Source organism: Myodes glareolus, chromosome 21 (assembly GCF_982192425.1).
Source record: "Myodes glareolus chromosome 21, mMyoGla1.1, whole genome shotgun sequence".
Classification (NCBI taxonomy): Eukaryota; Metazoa; Chordata; class Mammalia; order Rodentia; family Cricetidae; genus Myodes; species Myodes glareolus.
The window spans coordinates 12,324,319-12,351,160 of record NC_142046.1 but is presented as its reverse complement, the minus strand read 5'-3'; the positions used below and the strand labels follow the sequence as shown (position 1 = coordinate 12,351,160).

General features: G+C 49.6%; 2 protein-coding genes across 9 annotated transcripts in view; one reads left to right on the top strand and one right to left on the bottom strand.

Annotated features, from left to right (window-relative positions):
* Nucleotides 1-26,842, bottom strand: part of Ralgps1 (Ral GEF with PH domain and SH3 binding motif 1) — a 230,102-nt gene that overhangs the window by 82,056 nt on the left and 121,204 nt on the right. The window lies entirely within an intron of this gene.
* Nucleotides 284-26,454, top strand: Angptl2 (angiopoietin like 2). Its single transcript, XM_048432166.3, has 5 exons — nt 284-719; nt 10,575-11,440; nt 22,384-22,577; nt 23,829-24,099; nt 24,840-26,454. The coding sequence occupies exons 2-5, from the start codon at nt 10,624-10,626 to the stop codon at nt 25,037-25,039; spliced, it is 1,482 nt and encodes a 493-aa protein (XP_048288123.3). The 5' UTR covers nt 284-719; nt 10,575-10,623; the 3' UTR covers nt 25,040-26,454.

The window sequence follows — 26,842 nt, the reverse complement described above, 5'->3', positions numbered from 1 at the left end:
GGAGCTTAGTAGGACGACTCACAGGAAAAGAATGAGCTGCTGGATCCCCAAGCAGCTGCTTGCACAGCTGCAGCTGATCCAAACCATTACCTGAGTACTGGGGAAGTGCTCTGCCTGCACAGGACACCCCAGGAACGTCAGGCTTCAGGGAGTGTAGCAGGCGGGTGAGCCAGGAGCAGAGCTGGCCAGGCTGCCTGTGCCAAAGAAGGCGGGGTTGGGCCAGCTGGGGCCAGAGCTAGTGTGACATCACCAGGCGGCCCGCCCCTGTCTGGAGCTGAGGGGAGGCCCTTCTGGGGCCTGGGGGATCCTCTTGCACTAGTGGGCGGAGAGAAGTGCCTGCAGCCAACCAGGGTCAGGCTGCGCTCACAGTTTCCTCTGGCGGCATGTAAAGCCTCCACAAAGAACCTGGAGTTCAACTGAGGCTGCTGAGTCGGCCTGGGATTGGACCCCGGGTCCAGGACCTGCAAGGAGAATGCACTGAGGAAGCTGCAGGCCACACTGTGAGGAAGAGCAGTGAGGAACAGCCCCAGCGACACACTAGCCAGTTCCATCCCTAAGAGCCTTTGAGAGCACGGGCTGCTGCTAGCAGAGGCCAGTAAGGCAGGGCTGCCAGACAGCCTGGGACTCGGGACCCTCCTGGAGGCCATGGTCAGGCTGCCCTGCTGATGGCATCGGGAAGCATGTGAAGGGCTGCTCCAGAGTCAAACAGGAGAGAAGAGGTAAGCGGCCAGCTCTCAACTGTAGCATCCAGGGGAAGGGTTCTTGAGATGGGCCAGAGGTGAGCAATCCTGACTCCCCCTCCATCTGGGGGTGTGCAGCTGGAACCCAGAGGGGGTCAGACCTTGCTTTGACTTATAGCCACACCAAGTATCTGACTAGAGAGAGAGGAGTATGACTACTTGGCCAGGGTGGTGTTGAGGCAGAGTGTGGGGTTGGGATGTTGCCGACTTCATTGGTGGACCCCACTCACCTCTTTCAAACAAAGAGCCTATGAGGGGAACCGGAATGGTTGTTGGACACTGGTTGGTAAACCGGGCACATGAATGTGTGTTAGTGTGTACTTGTGAGGCAAGTGCCTGAGAGTGGCAGGGGAGCAGAGGACTTGGCAAGTTATGTTTAAGCTCCGGCTCCTCCTGAAACCCAGGCTAGAGAAAATGCTAGGACATTGGCAGACCTGGCTGAGGCAGTAGAAGCCCTCTTTCAGAAAGTGCCCCCGGCCAGGCAGCGCCTCTCACAGGTTTCCAGTGGGCCAGGAGCAGAGGCGTCCTGTGCGAGACACAACATGTCACATACAAGTTTCTGTCAGTGGGGCAAAGTGCTGTCCTGACTTTCCCTTGTGCCCAAGGACACAGCAGATGGCCCCCAGGTCTCCAACTAGCAGGCTATGCTGAGAAACTGGAGGGCACGCTTTCCTGGTGGCCTCGTGAGGGGACACTGCAGGCGCCTCATAAGGAGTCCCTTGAAAGACTCAGCATGAGATAATTTCCAAACAGAAATGTTCTGTCGATCCCGCCCCTCTCCCTGTGACATCTGTGTCACGGGTCAGCTATTACCTCTGCTGTGGGAGTAGGAGAGTTCCCGGAGGCCAGTGTGGTCACTCAGAAAAAGATCCCTTTCCACAGGGGCTGGGAGGAAGATTGAGAACACCAGTTCTGAAGCTAGCTCAATGCTCTCCACATGGGTTCTTCCGAGTACAGGCGGAGTATGGCAGAGATTATGAGCTGGCTCCAAGTCTGAGCTCTTCTGAGAATTAGCTCAGTGGCTCTGGAAGCTCACAGAATTCCTAAGTCTGTTTCTTGACCTGTGAAATGGAGCAGTAAGAGTGCCCAGCTCTGCAGCAGATGAGCAGACACCTGCAGCTACTCCACAACACACATCTAACCGTTTCCATCTCACAGTGACTTCAGGGCCACTCTGAGTCATACATCACTGTTCTCTGGGGCGGCACATGAGACCCTAGTCCACAGCCCAGTGCCTGTGTCCAGAGCCTCTAAAAACTCTGAACACCAGTTACCGAGAGCCCAACCATCAGAACTATTCAGAGGGGAGAACAATTCTTTCCCTGTTCTGGATATATTCTGCTAAGGCAGCAGTTCTCAACCCCACAGGGGGTCACACATCAAATAACCTGCATATCAGATATTTACATTATAATTCATAACAGTAGCAAAATTACATTTATCAAGTAGCAACAGAATAGCTTTATGTGAGACACTGTATTAAAGGGTGAGGGCTTTGCATCTAGGCCTGGGGTTTGAGGCTACCTGTAGCATTTCTGTAGTCAAGAAGTATACTCAAAGGAAATATACAAACAGATCAAAACCTCCAGCACTACTCTAGCAGGCATAGTGACACAATGCACCACCTTGGGTGTTCCTGGTCTGCTGACTGGCATCCCTGTCAGAACTGCAGGGATAGAAACATGGCCCTTCCATGGTCCCTCAAGAGAACCGCTAGCCACACCTGTCTTTCAGAGGGACAGGCAGAGAACAGCCTCCAGCAAGCCTGGCCACGGTGAACTAGTGTCACACAATACCAGTGAATCTGAGCCCAGGGACAGCAGCTTTCCTCCCACAATTCCAGAGGGCCAAATGGGAGGTCGTGGAGGCATCTGGAAAGTGGCCGTGAGGTACATGCTTTCCAGCCCAAGCTTCTAGAGTGGGTGACACTGAAGGTTTTCTGCTATAATCTGGATGTGGTGGCTTTCTGGCCTCTATATGCATCTCTGGCTTTGTGGACCTGGCTAACAAGGACAGACACAGTGTGGAGATAGGTGGGCAGCATGCATGATCCTGGAGAATTACCTAGCACGGCTATGTGTTTACAGGCAAGGACCCCACAAAGGTCTACAAAGTTAGCCACTGAGCAGGCACTTTATGCCATTCCATCCCTACCCTTACTCTAGGAAATAGGTTCTGGTTTTAGCACCCTCTTTCAGATGAAAGAATAAAGGCTCAGGAAGGCTAACTTGCCTAAGGTGACAGTCATGTGATCCATGGGTCTTGAACCTAGGATATAGTTCTAAAGCCTTTGCCTTTTTCTATCCTACTCTATGACTCCACAAAGTATCCTAACGCCTCCTATTCTAATGCCACCCTGTGTCACTGGCAGTCAAGTCTGTTTTTGCTGCCCCTAATCACTCCGAGAGCAGGGTGCTTTCCTGGTCTCCATGCTGCCTTCTCTGTGGAGACCACATCTGCAGCATAGAAAGCGTGGCTGCATGTTCTCCGCTGTCCCCACAACCTGACACCATTCCTAACACTCTGCACGTGGGGGCCAGTGCCTTGAGTAAACATTCATCCACGTGACCAGATGTACGAAGGCATTCTCTCATCACTATTTGGGGAAAGAATTCAAGGCTGCTACGTGGGAGCTCACCATCTACACTATGCCACACCTGAGGCAGCATCAGGCATCTGGAAACAAAACAGACAGAAGGTATATTCAGCCTCTGGCCTCTCATTCAATCACAGCCTACTTCATCTGGAATGTTCTCAACTTAGAGTACACATGGTGGAACTGTCCATGTGCACATCACTCTGAGACACATTCTGATCACAGGAATGCTAAGATGCTGGCTGGAGAGCCAGGCCTCTGACAATCAAGCCATTGTGCAGGTCCACTCCCTGGTAAAACCAGCCTGTCTTGGGGCCAGCAGCCCCAGAGGCTTGGCCTGTCACTTAGTCCTCAAACAGGCAGCTGAGACCACCACAAAAAAGTTCAGAAGGAACTCTTCTTACCTCCCAGAGATTCCTGGTTTCCAGAATGTCAAAGCCCTACCAGGGGTAGATCCTCCTCTAACCTCTGCCACGGAAGACTGCATTTCCTTTGTCCTGCTAAATCAATCTTCAGATCCCATTCCAGACAGCAGAGACCTTCAGGATGGATGAGCACATGAGCCATGGGGTAAACCTCAGGCCTTGCTCCCAACCACACAGGCCATGGACCTTGAGGGATAGATACACTGTTCTTGCCAAGGTCTCACCTGAAGCACTTCCCCTCCCCCTAGACCCATCTCCTCTAGTTCCCATCCTGGCTGGATCACAGGGCCCTTTAGCTGCCCCCAAGTGTTGCCATAGGCATTAGGAATGTCTGCTACTATGGACCCGCTGGGCACAGGAACCATACCTCTTTTTTTTTTTTTCCTGCTCTAGTTTTCATGACTGGCCAGGAAAATATATGGAATGAATGCAGTCCTTAGCGTCTAGTTGTCTAGGTGCTACACTAGGAGCTGGGTATTCTGAGGGGACTTTAAGAAGCCCATACTCTGGGGCAGCCAGCCAGGGTAGTCTGAGCTCTGGGTGTTAGGCGGAGAAGGCCATAACTGTTCATAACAGAGAGGTGGCCTTAAGAGGTCACCTTAGGAAGAAAGACAGACACATACCAGGTAGAATTACAGGAGAAGGTTTGCCAGGCAAAAAGCACATGAAGGTGTATGTATGTAAGGACACTGACTTGATGCCATGTGAGTTTTATTCACAGCTGGAAGTGTGTATGGAATGAACTATGGGGTAGTATGCTAGCCTAGTACACCAAATGACCTAAGTTTAATTCCCCCAATACCTCTGAAACTGGGGTGCTGGCACACAGGACCTGACACTGCAGCAGGAGGAGCAGGGGAAGGTCAGGAGTCTCCTTTGTCATGTCAGCCTTAGCCAGCTCCTTGTCTACTTGGGCAACATCATACTCTGTCTTAAGTCCACTTACGAGCATGTGGGTAAAAAGTTGTCTCAGGCCCACCATCTGGCAGCTCTGGTCCTGGTCCTTGTCCTTATCCCTTAGTTCTGTGTGTTCATCTTTGAAATGGGTATAATCACAGTTCCTACTTACAGAGTGCCTTTGATGTGTGAGGCGGGCACGGAAAGAACTTGTCCTGATGCTCAATGAATGAGACTATCCCTGTTGGCTGAAGTGACCTTTGTGTTAGCTACTCAGCTAGGCTCAGAAGAGAAGCTCCAGACCATGCCCAGGTTTTCCAGGAAGCCACCTGGGGCAGTGCTGTGCACCCAGGCTCAGATCTGGACCACCCCCGCCCCCCCCCCACAGGGCTCCAGAGCACACTAGGCACTGCAGGAAGCGCAGCAGCCAACTCAGAAGCTGGACTCTCAAATGGCTTCTGCAGACACTCCCTGCCTCTGCTCTGCTGGCCATGATTCCTGGCACAGAGGGTTCAGTGTGTAGACTTTGGGGGAATCTTAAAATGGTTCCCAAATAACGCAGCAAGGAAAAGTAACAGCAGTATCCTCATCCTCCTGGCATAGGCACTCAGCTCCCCAGGCCTAACCACATCCCCTCTGCCCGATGATCTCACAGTGTGACCACAGCCCACCTCCACACATTCAGCCTTTCCTGGAAGCCAGCAGCTCACCCATGGCATGTGCATGAGAGCCTGGGATAGCAGACACGCCCCACCCCCACCCCATCACTTCTCCAGACATAGCTGGAAGATGTGGTCCTAGTTTCTCTGCTTCTCTGGTTCAAGCCTTTGCCCAAGTCTCCCACAATAGGGCTGACCCCAGGATGGAGCCAGACATAGGACTGGTAGATGGGAAGGCTAAGCCAGTGGGTGATAGAAGGCTGAACTGAGGGGGACTTACATAAAGGTCTGGTGAATACTAACCGAGGAAGTGGAGAGCTGGCTGCAGCCTCCCTGGGGGCCTCCATGGCCTCCTGGTGAGGGATGATTCAGGATCCTGGGTTGAAGACTGCTTATTCCCTCCCTGGCCTCCAGGCTGGGGTGAATCATGGAGGACAAATGATACACAGTTCCTTCTCCAGGTTGTCCGAGGTGAGTCTACCACTGTTCATCTGTAATGCCCATTCTGGGGTCTCACCACTCACAGATCAAGTAGCTCTTTGTAACATCCAACAAGACTCACCCTTGTACTGACTTGAAAGCCATGTCTGCTCATCTGGTCAAGAGTAAGAAATAACTGCATCCTGGCCATTAGACAATCAAACAAATAGGCATCTTTATTTCTACTGAATGGAGAGGTAACCTTGAAGTGAGGGCACGGAGCTGCAGTGTCCATCAAATCTGGGTCCAGATGTTTATTCCAAGTGACCCACTACCTTAGGGCCTGGTTTTTCCTTACTGCCCAATACAGGTATGACTTGTCTCCTAGGTCAGGAGTCATAAAACATGCTGCCTGGGTGCTATTAATAGTAACCACGGAGGACAACTGGCTTCAGGCAGGCCAACCAATACCTGGATCTGTCTATGTATAAAAGAAGACAGTGTGTGGGGGGGTATACCCATGCATAACAAAGGACAGCCATTATTCTTAATACTATTGGCTCATTTTGAGACTTTCTCTGCAGCTGATCCCCTCCTTATCTTGGGTCAGCTGTGCTGGCTTAGGTACCGCTCTGCAGGCATACCCAGTCTTCCTGCAGTTTTTGTAAGAATGGCCATTTGCTGGTGCTTAAGTTTTTGCTGGGCTCTCTGCTGTCCTGATCTCGGACTTGCCATCTCCATTCATGCTTTGTCCCTCAGACTCACTGAAACACAGCTGGAGGACAGAGCCAGGCATATGTGGGCCTCATGACCTTGGCAGAGGTTACTTCTCAGGTCTCCAGAATGTCTGGGATGCCTTCACAGGTCTGTGCTCACAACTGGCAGTGCAGTGCTAGCTCGGGTAGAATAGTGTCTTCCAGCAGACTACAACCTGGACTGAGCAGGGAAGTACTCCTCAAGAGGCCGGCTTGCAGAACCACAAGAGCTTCTTCCTGCCCAGAAGATCAGAAGGCTTTTCTTGGGGTTCCCTGGCATACTGTCATTTCCATAGCAGGGGTGTTTTGGTGCATGTGGAGCACCTGCTACCTGACTCCATTATTCAGTAGTTCCATGACTTAGGCCAACGACTCACTATCTTCAGGCCTCAGCAGTCTCCTCGCCTGCCCTGCTATTAGCCTTGACCTCTATGGTAACTAGATAGCTGTTCTAGGACTAGAGAGAGAGCTCAGCAGACAGAGTGCTTGCCTAACATTTATGGAAGCCCTTGGTTTGATCTGCAGCACTGCATAAACGGGGTATGATAACACATGCCACTGACCCCAGCACTGGAGAGTGGAGGCAGGGTGATCCTCAGCCTCACAAGGGGTTCAGAGGGGGCTTGAGGCACATGTGACCCTACCTTAAAAAAAAAAGGAAAGAATACTAGAAAAACACAAACCCACAAAGACCCTGATTGTGTCCACCTAGAATGGCAGAGCTCACCTGCAAAGCACCCCAGCACCTCAGTAATCAAATGGGGGAATTGCCGCGCTGTTACCTAGTACACAAGTGTGGGGCCCAGCTCCTAGCTACATGGCTGCCCTGAAGCAATGGGTCCTGGGAAGACATAGTGACAAATCATAAACAAAGTGCTCAGACCATAGAAATAACTGGCTGGAGTAATTTTTATTATCTGAACTTTTCTCATTCTTGGTCTTTGAGATAAGAACTCAGAAGTATATCCCAGGGCAGTAGCTGCTGTCATGGAGCAGGAGACAGTTCTGTGTCACCAAATGATGCTTCTTCCTCAGAGCAGTCCACTGCCTGGGCTACAGTGCTGCTGTGGCAAGAGGGATATAGACACATCGTGTGTGGCCCCACCACACAGGCCAAACGGTGACACTCAGACACAACCCACTGTAGGCTGGGTGAACCCAGGCTTAGGGAGTCTACTTCCCCATGTGCAGAGGCCATCCTGCCACGTGGTCACCAGCCTTGGTGGTGGGGAGAGGGAAGCCCAGCACAATGGAAACTCCTCGCCACACAATGTGGAAAAGCTATTTGGATTGGTGTTTTTATTTTAATTTCCAGGCCAAGGAAAACAGTTGGGTTTGCTTTTCTTTGTTGGTCATGGGAGAAAGCAAGGAGGGGAACTTTGAGTGGAGTGGCGCTAGTCCCCAGCCTAAGGCGGCTCTGGAATGCTGGGGGGTTATCTCTCTTGGGATGCAATTAGCTAAATAAATATCAAGAAAGCAAAAGTAAACAGACTCATTATTGCCCATTCAGAACTGCCAAACTAGCAGAAGACAGGTTAGAATCCTTAGGGAAAACAAATGCTTGCTAGGGAGGCCAAGGGCTACATGGGGAGCATGGTACTGATGTAAGCCCCTTGGAGGTTCAATTTGGGCTCTTACCTGCTGCATGTCTCTAGGCAGGGCCCCCTACCTGCCTGGACATCTAGAGTTTCCACTGGTCACTAGCACTGCGGACTTACCTAGCCCCGACTCCACCAGGACACTTGGTGACTGACTGGTTCTAACACTAGTCAGTGACTTCACAACTTTCTGAGCTTTCACTTCCTCACTTTTAAGTCAGGTACAATACTAATAACAGATTCCGAGCTTTGGGGTGATCAGAACATGTGTGAGTGGCAGCTGTTGAGTTTGGTTTGCTTTTTAACGATAGCAAGCAATGTTCTTTCAGGAAAAGGGGTTCAGGGATCACACCCGTGTGTGCCAGCACTGGGCAGCTGCCTAGGGTTAGAACTTGGTCTAACAGGGCAATGGTGTTCTACCCACAGTACAGCTACCCTCGGTGCTCCTCAGTGGTGCTTTGCTATTTTTTTTTATCCTGTGGGCACTACAACATTCTACCCTCACAGAAGAGGTGCTCAGTCTTCAGGATCTCAAGTCCAAAGGCAAGAGCAGTGAGGACCTATACTTGGGAAGGGACAGAGCTCAATAAACAGCACAGCCTCCAGGTTTGGATACCTGGGAATGTTTAGAAAAAAAGTGTTTTCTCTGGTGCCAAGTTGCCTCCCTGGCATTCTGGCAGTTTCTTGGCCATAGCACAGAAGCGTTTGTCACCAAGCAGGCAGGTGAGCTGCCCACAGAAGGTGCGGCAGGAGGGCCCACCCTAGCCTGGAGCCCAGCTTCTCCCCATTCTTCTGCAGCAGTGGGGGAGGGGGGGTGGCTACCAGTTCCCAAGGAGCCAAAGCATTGGAAACCAGGCAAACATTGTCAAACTAGCCTGTTTTCAGAAGCCCCACCTCTCTCTAGAACAGTTCTCCATTAAATACCCTTTCTGCCTGGCCCTAAAAGGCCCTCTCTGACTGTTGGAACCAAGCATTGGCTCTTGACTTCAGTAGAAAACAGCCCAACACAGCCCCATGGAGAACAGGGTCTGATCTGCCCACTGGCTGGTTCACGGTACAGTCTGCAGCCAGGGTCTCCAACAAGAAGCTTCCGTGGGATCCTATGTCACAGCTGGTATTCAGCAGATATGAATGTGAAGTGCAAAGTGGTAATGCTGGTGGCTTTGAGCTGCCAACAGCTGTTAGCCCAGGGCTGAATTCTGGTTGGATCACCTCCTAGCCTTGTGATCTTAAGACCTGAAAACTGAATCTCAGTTTCCTGCTTTGTGATATGGAATTAAGAGTACCTAGGGCTGGTGAGAGGGCCAGTGAATAAGAGTTCTTGCCCTAAGCCTGATAACCCGAGCTTGATGCCCAGGACAGACGCAGTGGAAGGGGAGAACTGACTCCTGCAAGCTGTCCTCTGATCTTCACAGCGTGCTACGGCACTTGTGCCCTACATGCATACACACAAATAAATATATGCTGCAAAAAATAAAAAAAGCAGAGAAGCTACCATCAAAGGACATTGGAAGAACACAGGAAAGTGTGTTCTTCCTGGCAGTCTTAGAGTCCCTCCAGGCCTATCTAACTCCTTCTCAACCCTCAAGAGTCAGTGTAAAGGTCACTTTCTCAGGGAAGTGCTCCTGACCCCCATTAGGTCAGGGTCCTGTCATAACCTTTCACAACACGTGATGCTTCTCCTTACAGTTCTTGGGAGCTCTGGTGATATGAAAGCCCTGTGAGGGCAGCCAAATCCCCAGCAACCAGCACACTGCCTGGCACATCATAACGTGAGATGAACGTATGGGAAAGGGATATACTGTCTAAGAAACAAGGCAGAGACACATGCCTAACTTCTGTTCCTTGCTGATTTAAACTCGTTGCAATGATGGGGATCATGAAGTCATTGGCTGTTGCAGCGTTTGGAATTAGAAGAGGTCAGATTGTTGTTGTCTGGGACTCTGTAGCTTAGCTACCACACAGACCAAAGCCATGTGACAGGATGCTCCTGTGGACACTGTCCACTACTGAGGGCATTCCATTCTGTGTCCAGCAGCTCATTCATCTAGCCAACACTTGCTGAAAAGACCTCTCGATGCTACATTCTATGGACAGGAGGTTGAGAGAGACCCTGTACCCGCACTGAGAGAATGCAGATCCATCAGGGCTGAGATAGGCAAAACACGGGAAAAATTTGGGGGTATGAGAGTGTAGAACACAGAAATGTGAAGGTCAGAGTCCCAAGGCGGAGGAGAAGGATTAGACACTCCCCTAAGTTCCCATTCCCAGTGTCAAGTTCTTGGGCTCTGGAAGTGGCAGATCCCTTTTACTCTCTACCCCAGCAAGGCCCCACCATTTCTGCTGTTTCCATGACAACTGTTCTCTCTCTGACTCCAGGAGAGTGGAACATGGCCTCCCCAAAATGTACCTGGGTAATGTCCTGCCTGGCCCAGGCCAGTGGCAGGGATGGGGCTGTCACTGACTTCATTTCTCCAATCTCAGGCTTTCAGAGACCTCATTCGTAAAGACCAACCACCACACTGCAAGGACCATGAGGCCACTGTGTGTGACCTGCTGGTGGCTGGGGCTACTGGCCACCGTCGGAGCTGCTACAGGTCCAGAGGATGATGTTGAGGGCACAGAGGATGGCTCACAGAGAGAGTACATTTACCTCAACAGGTACAAGCGGGCAGGCGAGTCTCCGGACAAGTGCACCTACACTTTCATTGTGCCCCAGCAGCGGGTCACAGGTGCCATCTGTGTCAACTCCAAGGAACCCGAGGTGCACCTGGAGAACCGTGTGCACAAGCAGGAGCTAGAGCTGCTCAACAACGAGCTGCTTAAGCAGAAGCGTCAGATTGAGACACTGCAGCAGCTGGTGGAGGTAGACGGCGGCATTGTAAGTGAGGTGAAGCTGCTGCGCAAGGAGAGCCGCAACATGAACTCACGAGTCACACAGCTGTACATGCAGCTCTTACATGAGATCATTCGCAAGCGGGACAACGCACTGGAGCTCTCCCAGCTGGAGAACAGGATTCTGAACCAGACAGCTGACATGCTACAGCTGGCTAGCAAGTATAAGGACCTGGAGCACAAGTTCCAGCACCTGGTCATGCTGGCCCACAACCAATCAGAGGTCATTGCACAGCTGGAGGAACACTGCCAGCGGGTACCTGCTGCCAGGCCGGTGCCCCAGCCTCCCCCAGCCACCCCACCTCGGGTCTACCAACCACCCACCTACAACCGCATCATCAACCAGATCTCCACCAATGAGATCCAGAGTGACCAGAACCTGAAGGTGCTGCCTCCCCCTCTGCCCACCATGCCTGCTCTCACCAGCCTCCCATCATCTACTGATAAACCATCAGGTAAGTCCTTTGGGGAGCCCCACTCACATGGGCCTCTGAGGCAGGTGCCGCCATGCTTCTACTTGGGGGAAGAGCTTTGGCCAGCTGAGGCCAGCCCAGGACTTGCATAATCTCCTGAGATGGCGGCTGGAGCCAGTGGGGCTGGGCGGGTGGGGTGAGTGACTGCACTGCTCCACTAAGATGGCAGAGCAGCTGTGGAAGGGTGTCAGCTCTGGGGTCTCTGAGAAAAGACCCCAGGTATTTTGAGGGACTGTAGTTGCCCTGTCTTGGTGGCTGGGGTGTCTCACATGTGGGCTCACATCCATGTGCAAGGGCCCAGAGCTACCTTTTTGTAAATGTCACCTGACAAGTCACAGGCCAGTGGGGGAGAGTGCTATTAAGTTCAAAGTTAAAGTTTCATAGGGGTGAGGACCAGAAGGATCTCTTCCCAAAGACTGGGAGTTCCCTTTGGTCAGCTGCTGCCCAGTGTTCAACAAGGCTTCCATACACTCTCAGGACACATGTCATGCTAAACTGGGATTCTCAGGACACTGTCATGGAAGAACGGGGTCCTTGAAGCACACCCTGGGAGGGAAGCGTGACCAAGATACTGCCCTGGGAGTCTCACGAGAGTCACCTGATTGAGCTCCTCAAGGACAGGCTGAGTAACCTGTCACATGCTGGACATGCTTGGGCTGCATGTAAAGTCAGGCCTTTGTGTCCAAGCTGGGTCTCTGCATCAGACTCTAGTAATCTGTAAGTTAGGGGGAGCAGGGTGGAGGACTCCCCTCAAGGGAGCCAGTTCCTGGAGCTTGGCTTCTCCTTTATCTAAGCACTGTTATTTTCCACATGTGCTAACTGAATTCATCTCTGCAGAAGGTAACCTAAGATTGCACGGGGTGCCAACTTCTTTGTTGGCAGAGAGATATTTTTACTGAAAAGACCCTGTTTTGTACCTATTTCATACTTGAAAAAATAAACAGTAGTATTGAGCTGAATCTGTGTGTGGCCAGTGGGCAGAGCAAGAATGGACAAGTCGGTGGTGGCAGTGGGGAACTAGGTTCATGGCACAGCACCTGTCACAGCTCCTTGAAAGAAAGACCTGGACTGGGTGGGGGTGGAGAGCGGGTACACTGGACTGGACTGTCCTGGGTTGGAATCTGGCTTCCTCTATTGATGAGCTCTGGGCAGGAGGCAAGTAATCCTGTCCCTGTATTCCTCATGTAAGGCTCTGGGTAGGATTTATTTTAGTCTGTTTCCAACTGACAGTTCTAGAATACGAAATACTGCAGAGTGTGTGTGGCACTGGGCCTGAGGTAAACAGCCGCCTTTGATCATGGTCTCTTCATCTTAAACAAAGGGACAGGAGTAAACAGTCTGTCTTCAGCTCTGGTGGTCAGTGTCTGATGACCATGCCATCTGCACCCACACCTGGTTTACATCAGAGGTGAAGGAGGGGGGTGTGTTCTGTGTTCTGACAGAGTACCCAGAGGGAAAATGTGTCCTCGGGCACCAAATGAAGGCTCAGACGTGCTTGCTGCCAGGGTGGTGTCACAGTCTCCAGATCGTCTTTCAACTTGAGATCTCTGGTTTCTAACTCAACCATCTCAGGACATTCCTGAGCCAGAACACAATGGGAACAAACACCTGGAGCTGCAGATGGCTTCACCTCTCCCCCTTATTTGCTCATGAGAAAGTTATTTAATTGGCTGGAGATGTAGCTCAGTTGGTAGTGTTTGCCTAGCCTACAGGAAGCACTGGGTTCGATCCCTGTGATGCATAAAACCAGGTATGGTGGCATGTGTCTGTAATCCTAGAACTCAGGAGGTGAAGACTGGAGGATCAGAAGTTCAACAACAAATGTACACAAGTTTTTGTTTTGTTCTGAACTCCTCTGAGCCTTAACTTTCTTCAAATGAGGAGATGGGGGACAGAGCTACAGCCTCACAGGGGTATGTCATAAAAATACAATGTGCTATGATGTAATGAGGGGTTGCCAATATTGCTTGGCCCTTCCTTTGACTTGGTGAAGACTATGGTCCCTGGTCTTCAGGAACTCAGTGCAGAGGAGGTGGCAAGTGTGTGAAAGGGCTTGGAATCTACACTGTCCCCAGTCACTTCTGTTCACCAAATTCCACACAGCAGGTATGACAAGATTTCTCTAGAAGGGCCAAAATTTTTTGGAACTCTGTGGGAATTTATGAAGCCAGCATAACAAAATACCAGGAATACAATGAGCATTGTCTGGGCTCTACACAGAATGTCAAGTGCGCTCAGCTGCAGTCATCCCAGACAGAACAGGCCACTCCACAGTTCTCAGTCCTCAGAACCAACGCATAGAAACCAGGATGTGTACTTGATGCCCAGGAAATGGGTCTTAGGAAAGCTCCCATCAGGTTTGGACCCACCCCTGAGGTTACATTTCAGTCTTTCATGGACAGCTAGGCCTAAATTCTTGTTTTGTTTTTTGTTTATTTTATTTATTTATTTATTTTTGCATGTTAGCTTTAGATGCTATGACCCCTTCTTGGGACTTTATTGCTTCATGGACAGCACTGTACATGTGAAAACCACCTTCTCATTCTCAGCCTCCAGAGCTGGCTGGGGCCTGGACAAGCTGACAAGGACACTTGGTAGATTTTCTCCCCTGGTTCTACCTCACGTGTCCTCTGAGACAGCAAATAAGCATGGAGACCATGCTTCTCAGCACAACAGCATGTCTCAGAACTGGCTCGTTCCCTCCTTTCTGCAGGTCACCCCCATCTCTCCCTCCATTCTGCAGGTCACATGATTACTATGAAGAGAAAAGGACTGGTCCCAAGGTGATAGAGCTGAGGAGGTGGGATGTGATGCTGAAGGTGGGGGGTGACTGGCTAGCCCTGGTTTTGACTTAGCCTTTGAGGCTGCAGACACCTAAGGAAAAGCCGCGTGTCTTCTCCCTCTAGAATGTGTGTTGTTTCCCCTGTACTGTATTCTTCTTTTCCTGAAACGTTTTCTTAAATGAATTAAGATATCCAAAATCCATTGCAGCAGACATTTCAAGAACATTCTTTGCTTGCTTCTGCCTAAACAAGAGCCCCTTACGGGTTCCAGGACAATCTTCCTCATACCCTCCCCCTCTAGGAGTCTGGGAGAGCTGATCACAAAGAGCTCTTTGAGGGTGACCCACAGCTATCCTGCCACCCCTCGGGCCACTTTCCAAGAATGATAGTGGGCCGAAGGCCCTGGTTCTTTGCAGGAGATAAACTATCAACCTTGTGACTATTGGGAGTTGGGCATTTGGCATCTCAGGGTCTGAAAATCCTAACAGTTTGGCATTTGGCAAGCCAGAAGTAATTGAGAAAATTCTAGAGATCAGGCATCTGTAGCCAGATTGCTACACGACTGGATCACCGCGATGAATTTACTTGGTGACTGTACAATACTCATGCAGGCCACCAAATTCATTTTCAAAAAGTGAGAGCAAGCAGAACTGAGCACTGCTGTATCTAAACCATGATGTCTACTGGGCCTGCTGACCGAGTGGACAGTGAAGATAAGGACGGGCACTTGTTAAGGAGAGCTGCAGGGACCTGCTCACGGGCACAGGAGAGGGGCCCTCCCTGGCTGCCCATCACTGCTGCCCCAGCTTCAGCCTCCCTGGGATGATCTGGATGAAGAGTGCCTTGGCAATAAAGCAGAAGGTCCTCAGCTGAATCTCATGTTATCCTTGCTCCCTAAAAAGGATAAGTGATTCTCCCTCTTTAAATATAATTTTAGGCTAAAATTACTGTATAAAAAAAACATGGAAAGAAAACCAAGTATTAGTTTAAATGACAAAGGCAATAATTAAATGTTTTTCTTTAAGTTGAAATTAAGTGGCCTATATGATTTTCTTAAGGGTCATTTCTAAAAGACCAGTAAGGGCAGCATGTGGCTGCTCAGACACATGGCCTCCCCTGCATATGGTCTGTCCAGACTTCCCCACAGAAATAATTTCCTTTTTAGGAATTGGTCTGGACGGAGATGACCATCTGCCATGGAGGTCTGCTTCCAAAAGGTTCTCAAGCTGAGGGTGACAAAGAAATATAGCTTACATTCATTCCTGTGGCGACGGGACAGGTGAAGGCAGGTAGAATGTGGAGGGACTTGTACCTATCTGCTCAACACAGACTCACTACCCCGAGAAGGTGCCTGCCCCCACAGCAGCCCACCACCATTCACTAGGAACAGATCAACAACTCTAACTGCACGGCAACAACAGGACATCACAGGAGGAACCTGGAGCCAGAGACAGGCCTGCACACCAACTCTGGGCCCCTGCGCCTGAGCTACCTTGTAATTCAACAGCTCTGAGGAAAGGATAAAACGGCATAGGAGACACCTGGTTGTCTGGCAACAGGTTCTCTGAGACATGGTAGTAGCCACTCTACTATACTCCAAAAAAGATAAATACAAAGGCATTTAGGAAGCCTAGACAGGATGGAGCAGTCCTGCTGGAGCTGGGAGAAACTTTCTAGAGCCGGTGACAAGGGGCTGAGGCTCTGAAGATCTGCTATCAGTCACAGTCAGCAACTGTCAAGAAACCATGAAGGCCAGGCTCAGTGCTAGGCAAATTTCTTGTTTCAGACAGAGAAAAAGGCCAAAGTACCACAAATTACATGCCAAGTGGCTTGCGGTCCAGTCGCAGGGTCAAATGGCAGAACAGAGGATAAACAGGGCTTTGTTAGCATGTGAGAGATAAAAGGTGAGCAGGAAAAGTCAACATAGGTACCTTAACAAGAGCCAATGCAGCTGCCCCTACCTCAGAAAGGGTCCATAGATTGGCTGACCATAGGACCACCGGCCACTTGTTCAGCATCTGTACATTCAGAGTCCTGATAAATTCTTCCATGATGTGCTCAACTGTGAACCCTTCGTGTCCAATGACTACCTCACTCAGGCAGCCTGGGGGGCTACCAGCAGCAGCACTGGGGAAGGCAGGCTCCACTTCAACCCTTGGAGCCCAGAAGACTGCTCACCTGTGCCCTGTGAGACTTCTGGGACCCTGTGAACCTAACCACCTCTCCTTCCCTTCCTCCCTCCCTTCCTCCCTCTCCCCGACCCCCCAATAGTGTTGGTGGAAACCCAGGGTCCAAAGAATGCTAAGCAAGAGCTCTGGCACTAACATCTACCTCCAGCTCCACCTCTTCCCTAAGCTGTTGAAAACTCCCTTCTCTCCTACCCAGCAGCCCTGCTAGAAACCTGCGTGGGCACATGCCTCTCAGTCTAAAACTAACACTAGACACTTCAGTGGAGAAGTATTTTTCTATTTCAAGGTCAAACAGGCAGGATAGGGCCCCTGGAAGCCCTTTATGGGCCCTAAGGGTTCTTGGAAGACCTGGAACTGCATCAGATGCATTGAAGTGCAGTCACCTCACACATCCAATATAATTTTTACTGTAACAATTTTGAAAGGGTTTGAATAATTCTACTTTTGAAATTATTTGGCCAGGAGTAACTAATTTATAGTTGGCTCTGATTTCTTAGCAAACATCAGGCATGCTCAAGAATTCTTGGGAAGTGTGAAAAATCTAACTTACAAATTGTTTCCTAAAGTAATAACATCTTTTAATAGAGGCTAAAGTTAACCATCAATGAATTTGACAAAATGGGTGTACACTTTGTAGAAATTTAATCATAGGATAATAAATTTTTATTTTGTACTTTTCTTTCTCACATCTGAGAGCCAATAAGATTTTTTTAGGTTTCAAACATTTTCATAAACTCCTCAAAGCTCCTGCCCTCAGCCTCAATGCTGAGGACATTCCTGCCCCCACCGTAAGGAAGAAATGGTATGCACACTGCCAACACCTTTGGCAACTGCAAATTATATCCACCTTTAGGCCACTGTTCATACTCTGCTTCACTGAAAGGCAGCCATTGACATGGACAATGATTTCACCAGAATTCTTGAAAAATAAGACGTAAGCATTATCAGACAAAATTGTTCCTTGTCCCTTTAACAGGGTCTGTCATCTGGCCTGTTCAGGATACCCAGGGGCCTGCCACTGGCCAGAGTGGGACTCACACCTACATGGTACACTTGCCTTGGCATTAAATGGGTAAATTTGAGTAGGACACTCCAGATCCAATTTGAATATCTAGTCATTTCTGTTAGCAAAGAGACTCCATGGAGCTAGACCATCGAGAACCAAAAACCACAGAGGGTTCTCACATAAGAAAGGTGTCCTAGCAGTATCCTAGAGGGACATCAGGACCAAATCACTCTCAGGAACACTCCTGGGGATATAACCACAGACCCCAGGGTCATCTACTAAGCCTGAGCCACAATGTCCTGGCGCTCAGTGGCTGGGCTTAGGAGAAGAGCCCACCAACTGCTGAGCAGCTGTGAAGGCTCTGATTCCCGCCTCATCCTTTGGGTGCTTTGGCACAGGCACTGGAACCTGCCTCATCAGAACCACTACTCCCGCTGCAGGGTCTGGGTACATCCATCTGAGGCTGGTCATTCTCAAGTTACAACAAGATGATGGCACACTTGGGTCTAGTCTGGTGGCCAGCCTCAACTTACCTTTACCATGAAGAAAACAAATGGAACACTCCCTGGTTTCCATGGTGACTGTGTGCCCTCTTACCTATAGGGTCTCAGTCAGGAATGCTAGAGAGGAGAGCAAGGCTTGGACTAACCCAACCAACGCCAGATGATGTGCTGAGAAATCAGAGCCAACCATAAATTAATTGAGTTATCCCTGGCCAAATAATTTAAAATTCCCAGAGTACCAAGGCCTAAGACCTGCACATCTTGTGTCCCATATGCCAGCATCCCTCCCTCATCCTTGGTCTCAGTCCAGTGCCTTTCCTGCACCCCTGCCACTCTCCAGGGAACCACACAGATCTGTTCGCCATGGAAGTCATGCTGTTCTTCATGTGGAACATTCTGACTATGGTGTAAATATGGTCTTTATAGAGGTGAGCCTAGGTGTCGCCGAGTTAGTGCTGGCCTTGTCTGCGGGCAGAGCTGCCTCTCAGATGGGGAGCCAAGGCAAACACCACCAGGGCACTTGCTCTGTGCCAGAAGATGCTTCGCCCACTGCACTCTGAACATTCAGCTGCACTCAACAAAAAAGATCCTCATTTTCTACTGTACACAGCTTTGGAGCCTTCACTAATTCTGACTTAAAATGTGCCTAGTTGAAAATATCTATTAATAGGTGTGTGTGTGTGTGTGTATGTGTGTGTGTGTGTGTGTGTGTATTTATTAAAATATACTTGGTTTTGGAAACTCAAGAGCAAACAGCATGTGTGTCTCAAATAAGGGGTTGGACCACTCTAACACATCAAGCTTGTATCTAAGGAGAGGGAGACTTCACCGAGCCCCTGGACTGAGATCCACGGGATGACTAGTGTTCTTTCTCTGGGTTACAGCAGTAAAAGCTGAGACTCACTGAGAAACCTGCCGAAAGTCACAGTGTAAGAAAAGCCACTAAGATCTGATCCTAGTGCCCCCAACACCACACCAGTAGTCTTTCCCCAGCCCCAGATTCTTTACCCAAATTTAGATGCTCTGCTTGGCTCTCTGTGGCATTATCCAAGCATAATGATGACAGATTTGTCACTGACTTATTTAGATGTTACAGTATTGACTTCTCATTGCATTATTTCTGTGCAGCACAGAGAGCCACTGCACCATCCCTGTTGCATAAGGAATTCTTATCACAGCAGGGTGCTGGTACCACGCTTTCAGTACAATCTATATCATTTGTTGTTTATGTTGACAGCTTTGCCTCCTACTTCTGTTATAAGAAACGGGGATGTGTTGAGTATGGGAAATTTAGTGGAGGGTCTCTGAGAGCCTCAGTTCTCTAAAGGAGCTGGTGGCCTGAGTGCTGTGCAGGCTGACAAGGCCATCTACATCAACTCAAACGACTCTACAATCCTAGACGACCTTGTCACATATACACAAAGAAAATTTTCAACATCATAAGACACCAAAATAGTTGCATGGACATAATAAGTAAATGTAGGGAAAAATAAAACCCAAATTATCAAAAGACCAAAGTGGAAGGGTTTAATAACCTGACAGATACAGTCCTCAGGATGCCACACCCAAAGCCAGGTCTCCATTTTCCAGGTCACTCTGGTTGGGGAGAAAGAAAGCTGCATCCCACCTAGACCATCTGCGGTCTCAGGCCACCCTGACTGCATGGACCATGTTGCCTTAGGGTGTTCCCCATGGTCTCTGGGCTCTCATTTCCTCACCTATAAAAGGGGGAGACTACAAACACCTATCAGGAGCATGGGAAGGATCAGCAGTGGAAATACCCAAGCAACTGCAATAGACTGGGGCTACAGCAAAAAGTATGCATAGGTTCCAAACAAGCCTTTCTTAGAGCGAGGTGTTCTTACCTGGGCTTCAAGGGTCAACTTAACCTTCTGAAACATTTTCAAAAGTCGTAGAAGCTTGAATTTTTCTTCCAATAAATTTATTGTGTGTGTATGAATGTATACGTGTATGTTATATTTATTTATATCTGTATGTGTATATATGTGCCTGTGTGTGAGAGATATTTGTATGTGTGGGATGTGTGTGTGTAAGTACCATGGCATGCATGTGGTAGTGAGAAGACATCCTTGGGTGCTGGTTCTTACCTAACACTCTGCCTGAGACAGGGTCTCTATTGTCTGTCACTGTGTATGCCAGGCTAGCTGGCCTACAAGGTTGAGAGGTGCTATGACACTGCTTTGCACAGGTTCTGGGGACTAAACTCAGGTCCTCACACTGCACAACAAGCTCTTTTCCTCTTGAGCCATCTCCCAGGCCTTTCTAAAAACTCTTACTACTTAAGAGATTTACTTCTAAAGACCTCAAATCCTTCTAAAATATTTGTCAAAACAAAACAAAACCAGCGTCCATTTTTAAAAATGTAAGAGGCAAAACTGAACTGTAGAAGGCAGCACAGATTGGTAACTATGAGGCTAACCTTCCAGTGGCTTCCAAAGCCTACTTGCACAGTACCCACTTCAAGAACAGCCTTTGTATCTGGCCATGCCCCAGGAGCTAGGTGGCTATGCAGGAAGAGCCCTGGCTGCTGGCTTTGGTGAGTGTAGTTCTGTCGTCTCCCTTGCCTTCCATCTCCTACCACAGCACTCTCACTAAGTGGCCCTGTCCCACTGACCTGGTGGAAAGCTGGGAGGCCTCCCATGCCACCGGCGCTTTGCTCCAGCTGTCAGGGACAGACTCTCATTCTCTGTCTCAGTCCCTGGGGCTTGGGCCAAACATAATGAAAACCTTTTTCTCCTCCCTGAATGTTCTTCCTGAAGGTCTGGCCTCCCCTTCCCCAGGATAGAAACTGGGGCCTAGCAAAAGCAGGAAGTTGCATCAGGGAATAAATGAAGGGAGAGAGGGAGGAGGTGGGGAGGAAGAAAAGGAAAGAGGGAGGAAGGAGTAAAGGAGCTGCTTGTGTGTCATACCTTCTTCCCAGGACTGGGTACTTGAGGACCTTCCTGTACTGTGTGCAGGGAAAAGGTAAGGGTGTAGGAAGTTCCCTAGAGAATAAAGAAGTCCACAGACCCAGCCTCCAAACTGAACTAGCACAGGAAACTGACAAAGAGACAGATGGTTCCTCTTTCTTATCAAGTGCTCAGTGGGATGCTCCACACTGCTCTAAGGCCCAGCAAGGGATCCAAATCCAAGTTTCAGTCATCAGAGTGAACTAGCTGAACCCAAGAGCCAGCTCCCTCCACACTTACAAAAGGAGAAAGACAGGACCACCGAAACTATAGCTCAGAGTGCTGGTGAAAATGGCCAGCAGAGAGGGTCTACCCTGCTCTGAGTTTCTCAAGGCCTACAGCAGTTCCAAAGGGGTATGAGACTCAATTAATAGCTGAGACCGGAACTGATTCCCTAGGCTAGCCTGGAATTCACTTTGTGGCACAGTCTCATCTTGAACTTCTGACCCTCTTCCGCCAACTTCCAAGTGCTAGGATGGCATGTGTGTACCACTGCAGCCAATGACTGAACAGTGGTGGAACCAACACACAAAATAATAAGCAAACAGCAAAATGTACTAGTTATCTTACACTATGTGGTCTAGTAGGTAGGTCTTGAAAACCTTCAGAAATGTCATCACTAAGGAAGACCCCAGCTTGACTGGATCTTGATAACTCAAGCCTACATCTTGTGGTGTAATGTGGAAACACAAGGGCATCACTGGAGGAGGGAAAGAGCCATGGTCAGGGACTGAAGACCCACAGCAGCTATTTAGGCCCTGGTATCCCGTTTGGAGAGCATGAACTGGACTGGCAAAGCAGAGCGTCAGGCCCATAGAACACTGACGACCGTGGCCATGCACAGTAGACACACATCTTACGACACCAACGGAAACAACTTCTTTAAAAATCACTCTGAGAATAACCACCCACAGGGCTGGAGAGATGGCTCAGTGGTTAAGAGCACCGGCTGCTCTTCCAGGGGACCTGGATTCAATTTCTAGTATCCACATGGCAGCTCACAACTGTCTGTGACTCCAGTTCCAGGGGATCTGACACTTTCATACAGACATATATGCAGGTGAAACACCAATGCACATAAAATAAAAGTAAATAAATTATTTAAAAAAAGAATATCCACCCACATGACCTCTTTAACCCTAACAGCTCTAAGAAAAATATGACTCTCATCTACAAACAAGAGACACCAAGGGCTGGGAGATGTGAAGAACCTTCTTATAGGTCACAAGAGAGAGAGAGAGAGAGAGAGAGAGAGAGAGAGAGAGAGAGAGAGAGAGCACAAGAGCAGAAGTGGGGCTTAGAGTCCAGGCCTTCTGACTCTCAGTCTGGGCTCTTGTTCTCTAACTTACAAAGCAAAGATCTGCCCCTTTAAACTGTGTTCCTTAGCTCTCTTAGCAGTTCTGTCGGTTTGGAGTCCAGCTAGGGTGTCGTCTGGGGGCAGGCAGTTATATAACATACACATATTGTATCTACAGGCCCATGGAGAGATTGCCTACAGGCCCTGGAGGACGGCCATGACACCAGCTCCATCTACCTGGTAAAGCCTGAGAATACCAACCGCCTCATGCAGGTGTGGTGTGACCAGAGACACGACCCTGGGGGTTGGACCGTCATCCAGAGACGCCTGGATGGCTCAGTTAACTTCTTCAGGAACTGGGAGACCTATAAGGTGAGAGCAGTGGGCCTGTACACAGTGTCTACAAGGTGACTGGTCCACTCCACTCCATAAGGACAAAGACGGGACCATTTCTGCCAAGCCATTAGAGTGGTAAGGTCAGGACCCTCCTTATCTGCTCTTCAGGAGAGAAAGGAGTAGCGACAGCATCTTTCTCCCAGCCAAGGCCTCCACAAGGTAGAGCTGCTGTTAGGGGCCAGAAGGGACAAGTCCCAGGGCTCTAGGTCCTGATACGCTCCCCTAAAAGGCATGTATAGGGAACTATGACAATTGGGCCCTAATTGCAAGGTCCATTCTCCTTTTAAGGCAAGTACAAGGGAGTTGCTATACCTTTCACCCTTCTCTGAACCAAGAGGGGACACTAAGGATGGCATGAACAACTCAGGTCAATGGACACTTGTTCTTTGCCAGGTACTGCACAGCGGGTTCTTTTGTATGCCCTTAAGGAAGGCATTGCTACAAAGTCACCTTACAGGTGAAAAGGGAGAGCACCCTGCCATGGCTGACAGCCACAGTGTGGTAAAGCAGTAACTACAGCCTCAAGGCCAAAGCTGCAACTCCCATCAGCCCCGATGTCTCTGCATGTAGTCCTGCTGGTTCCTTCAGGCTCCTCCATACTGGCTCTCCCTGGGCAGGAGTGATTCTTTCCTCCAAAGCTTAGCCTCAGGGTCCTCTTTGTATTCCTCCACTCTCTCATGGGGATGGTATAACATAGCAAATGTTTACCCATCCTAAGGAGGTTGGTGATAGTGCTCGGCTTTGAGAATCACTTAAAAGACTTTGGGAGCCACTGTTCAGCTGATGCCTCAAACCACATATCAAATGAATAACAAAACCACTGGGTTTTAAACCCAGAAGGACCCAGGTATATGTCACATGCCAGTCACAGCTCTCACCTGTCTATGCTGGGGCTTACATACCTGTACACACAGTCCACCTCCAGAGAAGGCACCTGAGGCTTAGGAGAAGCCCATCTCCTAGAGACATATCTAAACAATGTTGGCTGCATGCCTTCCAGGTGCCAGGCTCTCAAATAACCACAACATTCTGCCTTTGAGAAGTTACAGCACTCTCAGGTAAGGACAAGAAACAGGTTCACATGATGGAAGGAAAAAGGTGTGCTCTTCAGATGTGTGAATGGTACATGATTGATGGTTACCCACTCACAGAACCTAGGCCTGACTTATGTTCTGACTATTCCTGGGATACAAACGCCTCACTTCTACTCTCCTGGGTCTTCCCCAGCAAGGGTTTGGGAACATCGATGGTGAATATTGGCTGGGCCTGGAGAACATCTACTGGCTGACAAATCAAGGCAACTACAAACTACTTGTAACCATGGAGGACTGGTCTGGCCGCAAGGTCTTTGCAGAATATGCTAGCTTCCGCCTGGAACCAGAGAGCGAGTACTATAAGCTGCGGCTGGGGCGCTACCACGGGAATGCAGGAGACTCTTTTACCTGGCACAATGGGAAACAGTTCACCACTCTGGACAGGGACCATGATGTCTACACAGGTGAGAAAAGTAGAGCAAAACCTAGGTGTTGAATGGGGACGAGGAATCCAACAACTTTAGAGCCTCTGCCTCCAGATTCTGGAGCAAAAAGATGCCATGTGACAGACAGTTGTACCAAGCTACCTGACACTGCTTCTCAAAGTCCCATTCTACCACTGCCTTCAGGCAAGTGGCACTTAGAAACAGGGAAGGCAGAAGAGCACAGATCTCATGTTGAGAGTTGCCCTGGGCCAAGGCTTTCATGGAAATATCCCTTTTATGAAATAACACAGAAGTGATTTGGATGGAATTCAGGCTGGGGAGGACAAGAGAGGCATTCTGTCTTAAACACTTCCCTCATCGTTCTGAAAGACTCTTAGCCAGCTCTTTCAACTCTTAAAAAATTGTTAGAGAGAGCTGCTTTCCCTCTCCCCAACCCACAGGCCACTTCCACTTTCTCCAGGGCCACCTCTGTGTAACCTAGGCTACGGGCTAAACATGGTCCTTATTTATTCTTATGTAGCAGTACTGTAGCAGTACTGTTTGGTGGCATTATTTTTGTCCTTTTACAGATGAGAACATGGTGGTCAGAAAAGGTAAAGCTATCTCTGCAATCCCACCATTAGCTTGTCATAAAGCTAAGCTGCAAAGTCAGGCCAGCCTTTGACCCCTACTCAGGGTGCTGTGGAAGACCCTGGGTATACCACAGATGGTGCAAAACCACCTCCTCCTAAACACTCCTCATGCCTTCTCTTCTACAGGAAACTGTGCCCACTATCAGAAGGGAGGATGGTGGTATAATGCCTGTGCTCACTCCAACCTCAATGGAGTCTGGTACCGCGGGGGCCATTACCGAAGCCGATACCAGGATGGGGTCTACTGGGCCGAATTCCGAGGAGGATCTTACTCGCTCAAGAAAGTGGTGATGATGATTCGGCCCAACCCCAATACCTTCCACTAAGCTTGTCCCCTTCCTGGCCACTCATGGCCATTGCCAGAAGCCATCAAAGCCGTCCCAGCTGTGCAGACCTCAAGCACAGCTCCTCACCAACTTCTCTCAGGCTGGGAGGACAGGATGCTGGACCTTACTTTCCAAATCACTCTGTCAGGTTATGGGCATCAACACTGTTCTCTGTCCTTCCTGTTTTCTTTCACACCAGATGGCCTCATATCCCCAGGACACGGTTAAGTCCCTCCAATAAAAACACGACTGCCAATACCCTCACACATGACAGACATGCATATGAGCCACCACGCGTGTGCCCTTAAGACACATATCACATGTGGGATGTCGAGATACCACATACACTGAACTTTTCCATACTCAGTGCTCATGTGCTGACAGCCTTGTACTTGAGTCGAAGGGCAGAACAGGCCATGTAGCTGATTTCAAAATACAGTCTTTAGCATTGCCTGGATCCTTTTTGGAATGTGTGCAAGTTCATCTCTCATGTAGGGTTCTTGGCCTTCTTGCTTGGGAACCTCTCTGGGTACCTGATCAACCACTCCCCTTCCACTGTTGTATTTTCCCCTTCTTGGGACGGCCCAGCATCCCTCCATCCCAGCATCCCCTCAGCCTGCACTTTCTGTGCCTTAGTCTCTGGCTGCTCACTGGAGGTCAAGGGTCCTCTTCTCCCTTCTCTGGCCTCTCCCCTTCTGCCACACAGACCTTTATTTTTGGCCCAATTCATTGGCCGTTGGGGAGGAAATAGTCTGGGCTCAGGTTCCAGATGGGAAAGGGAAGGCAAGGCCAAGAACCACAGCGGCAGTCACATAGACCTGTACTCAGTTTTATACCTTCCACTCATACTTTAGCCTCCACATTATTGTAACTTCACACAAACAGTACCCTGCCTTGCCAGAGACACTAGACTGGAGAGAAGTCACTGCCAATGTGTTGGGACTTCCAGACAGCTGCAGATTTGAGGGCCTATGCTCATGGGGAATGATCTGCACCCTGTCCTCAAACTGCACCTCCCAGAAGATGAGGCCATACAAAGAAAACTAACTACTTTCCATGAGCTGCCATGGTCTAAGGGACTGTTGGTACACCACAGCATGGTGGCTTCCTGAGTCCTGCTGGGCTCAGAGGTATCACATGACTGTCATGCCAGAAACAATAGATAAATCAAGAAGGTAAGACCCTCCTGGTGGGTATATGTGCCAGGTGTGTGAGCTGTGGGCCATTTGGTACTGTCCACAGTTGGGTGCATGCCCATTACCTCAGCATTTCTCCCGGTGTACCATGTAGCATGTCCTGTTTGTGTATAAAAGGGAGGATTTTTTTTGTTTTTTAAGTTTTTAAAAAATATATTCCCAGACTATCCTTGTAACGACACAAATCTGCAATAAAAGCCTAAGTGCTATGTGGATGCACCCGCACTGTGTGTTGCTGTTCTAGAATGGCCTTCCTGGGGCTTCTGTCAGTAAAGCAGAAGCTGTAGCATCTAGCACACACAAGGCCATCAAAACCACACCCTCCTACCTGCCCCATCAGGAGTCCCATGCCAGGGACCTCTGGCCAGTGTGGTTCTCTACTACAAAACCTCTACTTCTAGCTAAATCTCAGGTGCCCAAGAAGCTCCTCACAGGCCAGGCAGCTAACACTAGAGGCTTCTGGGAGCTGTTCCTGAGTACTCATCTGCAGGCCTTCCTTTTCCCAGTCTCCCCCTGGCCAGAGCTGCCCTGCGTGCCAGGTGGAGGCTTCTCAGACTAGCGCAGGCTACATCTCCCCCCACACTGCTGCAACAGGCTCCCACATTGC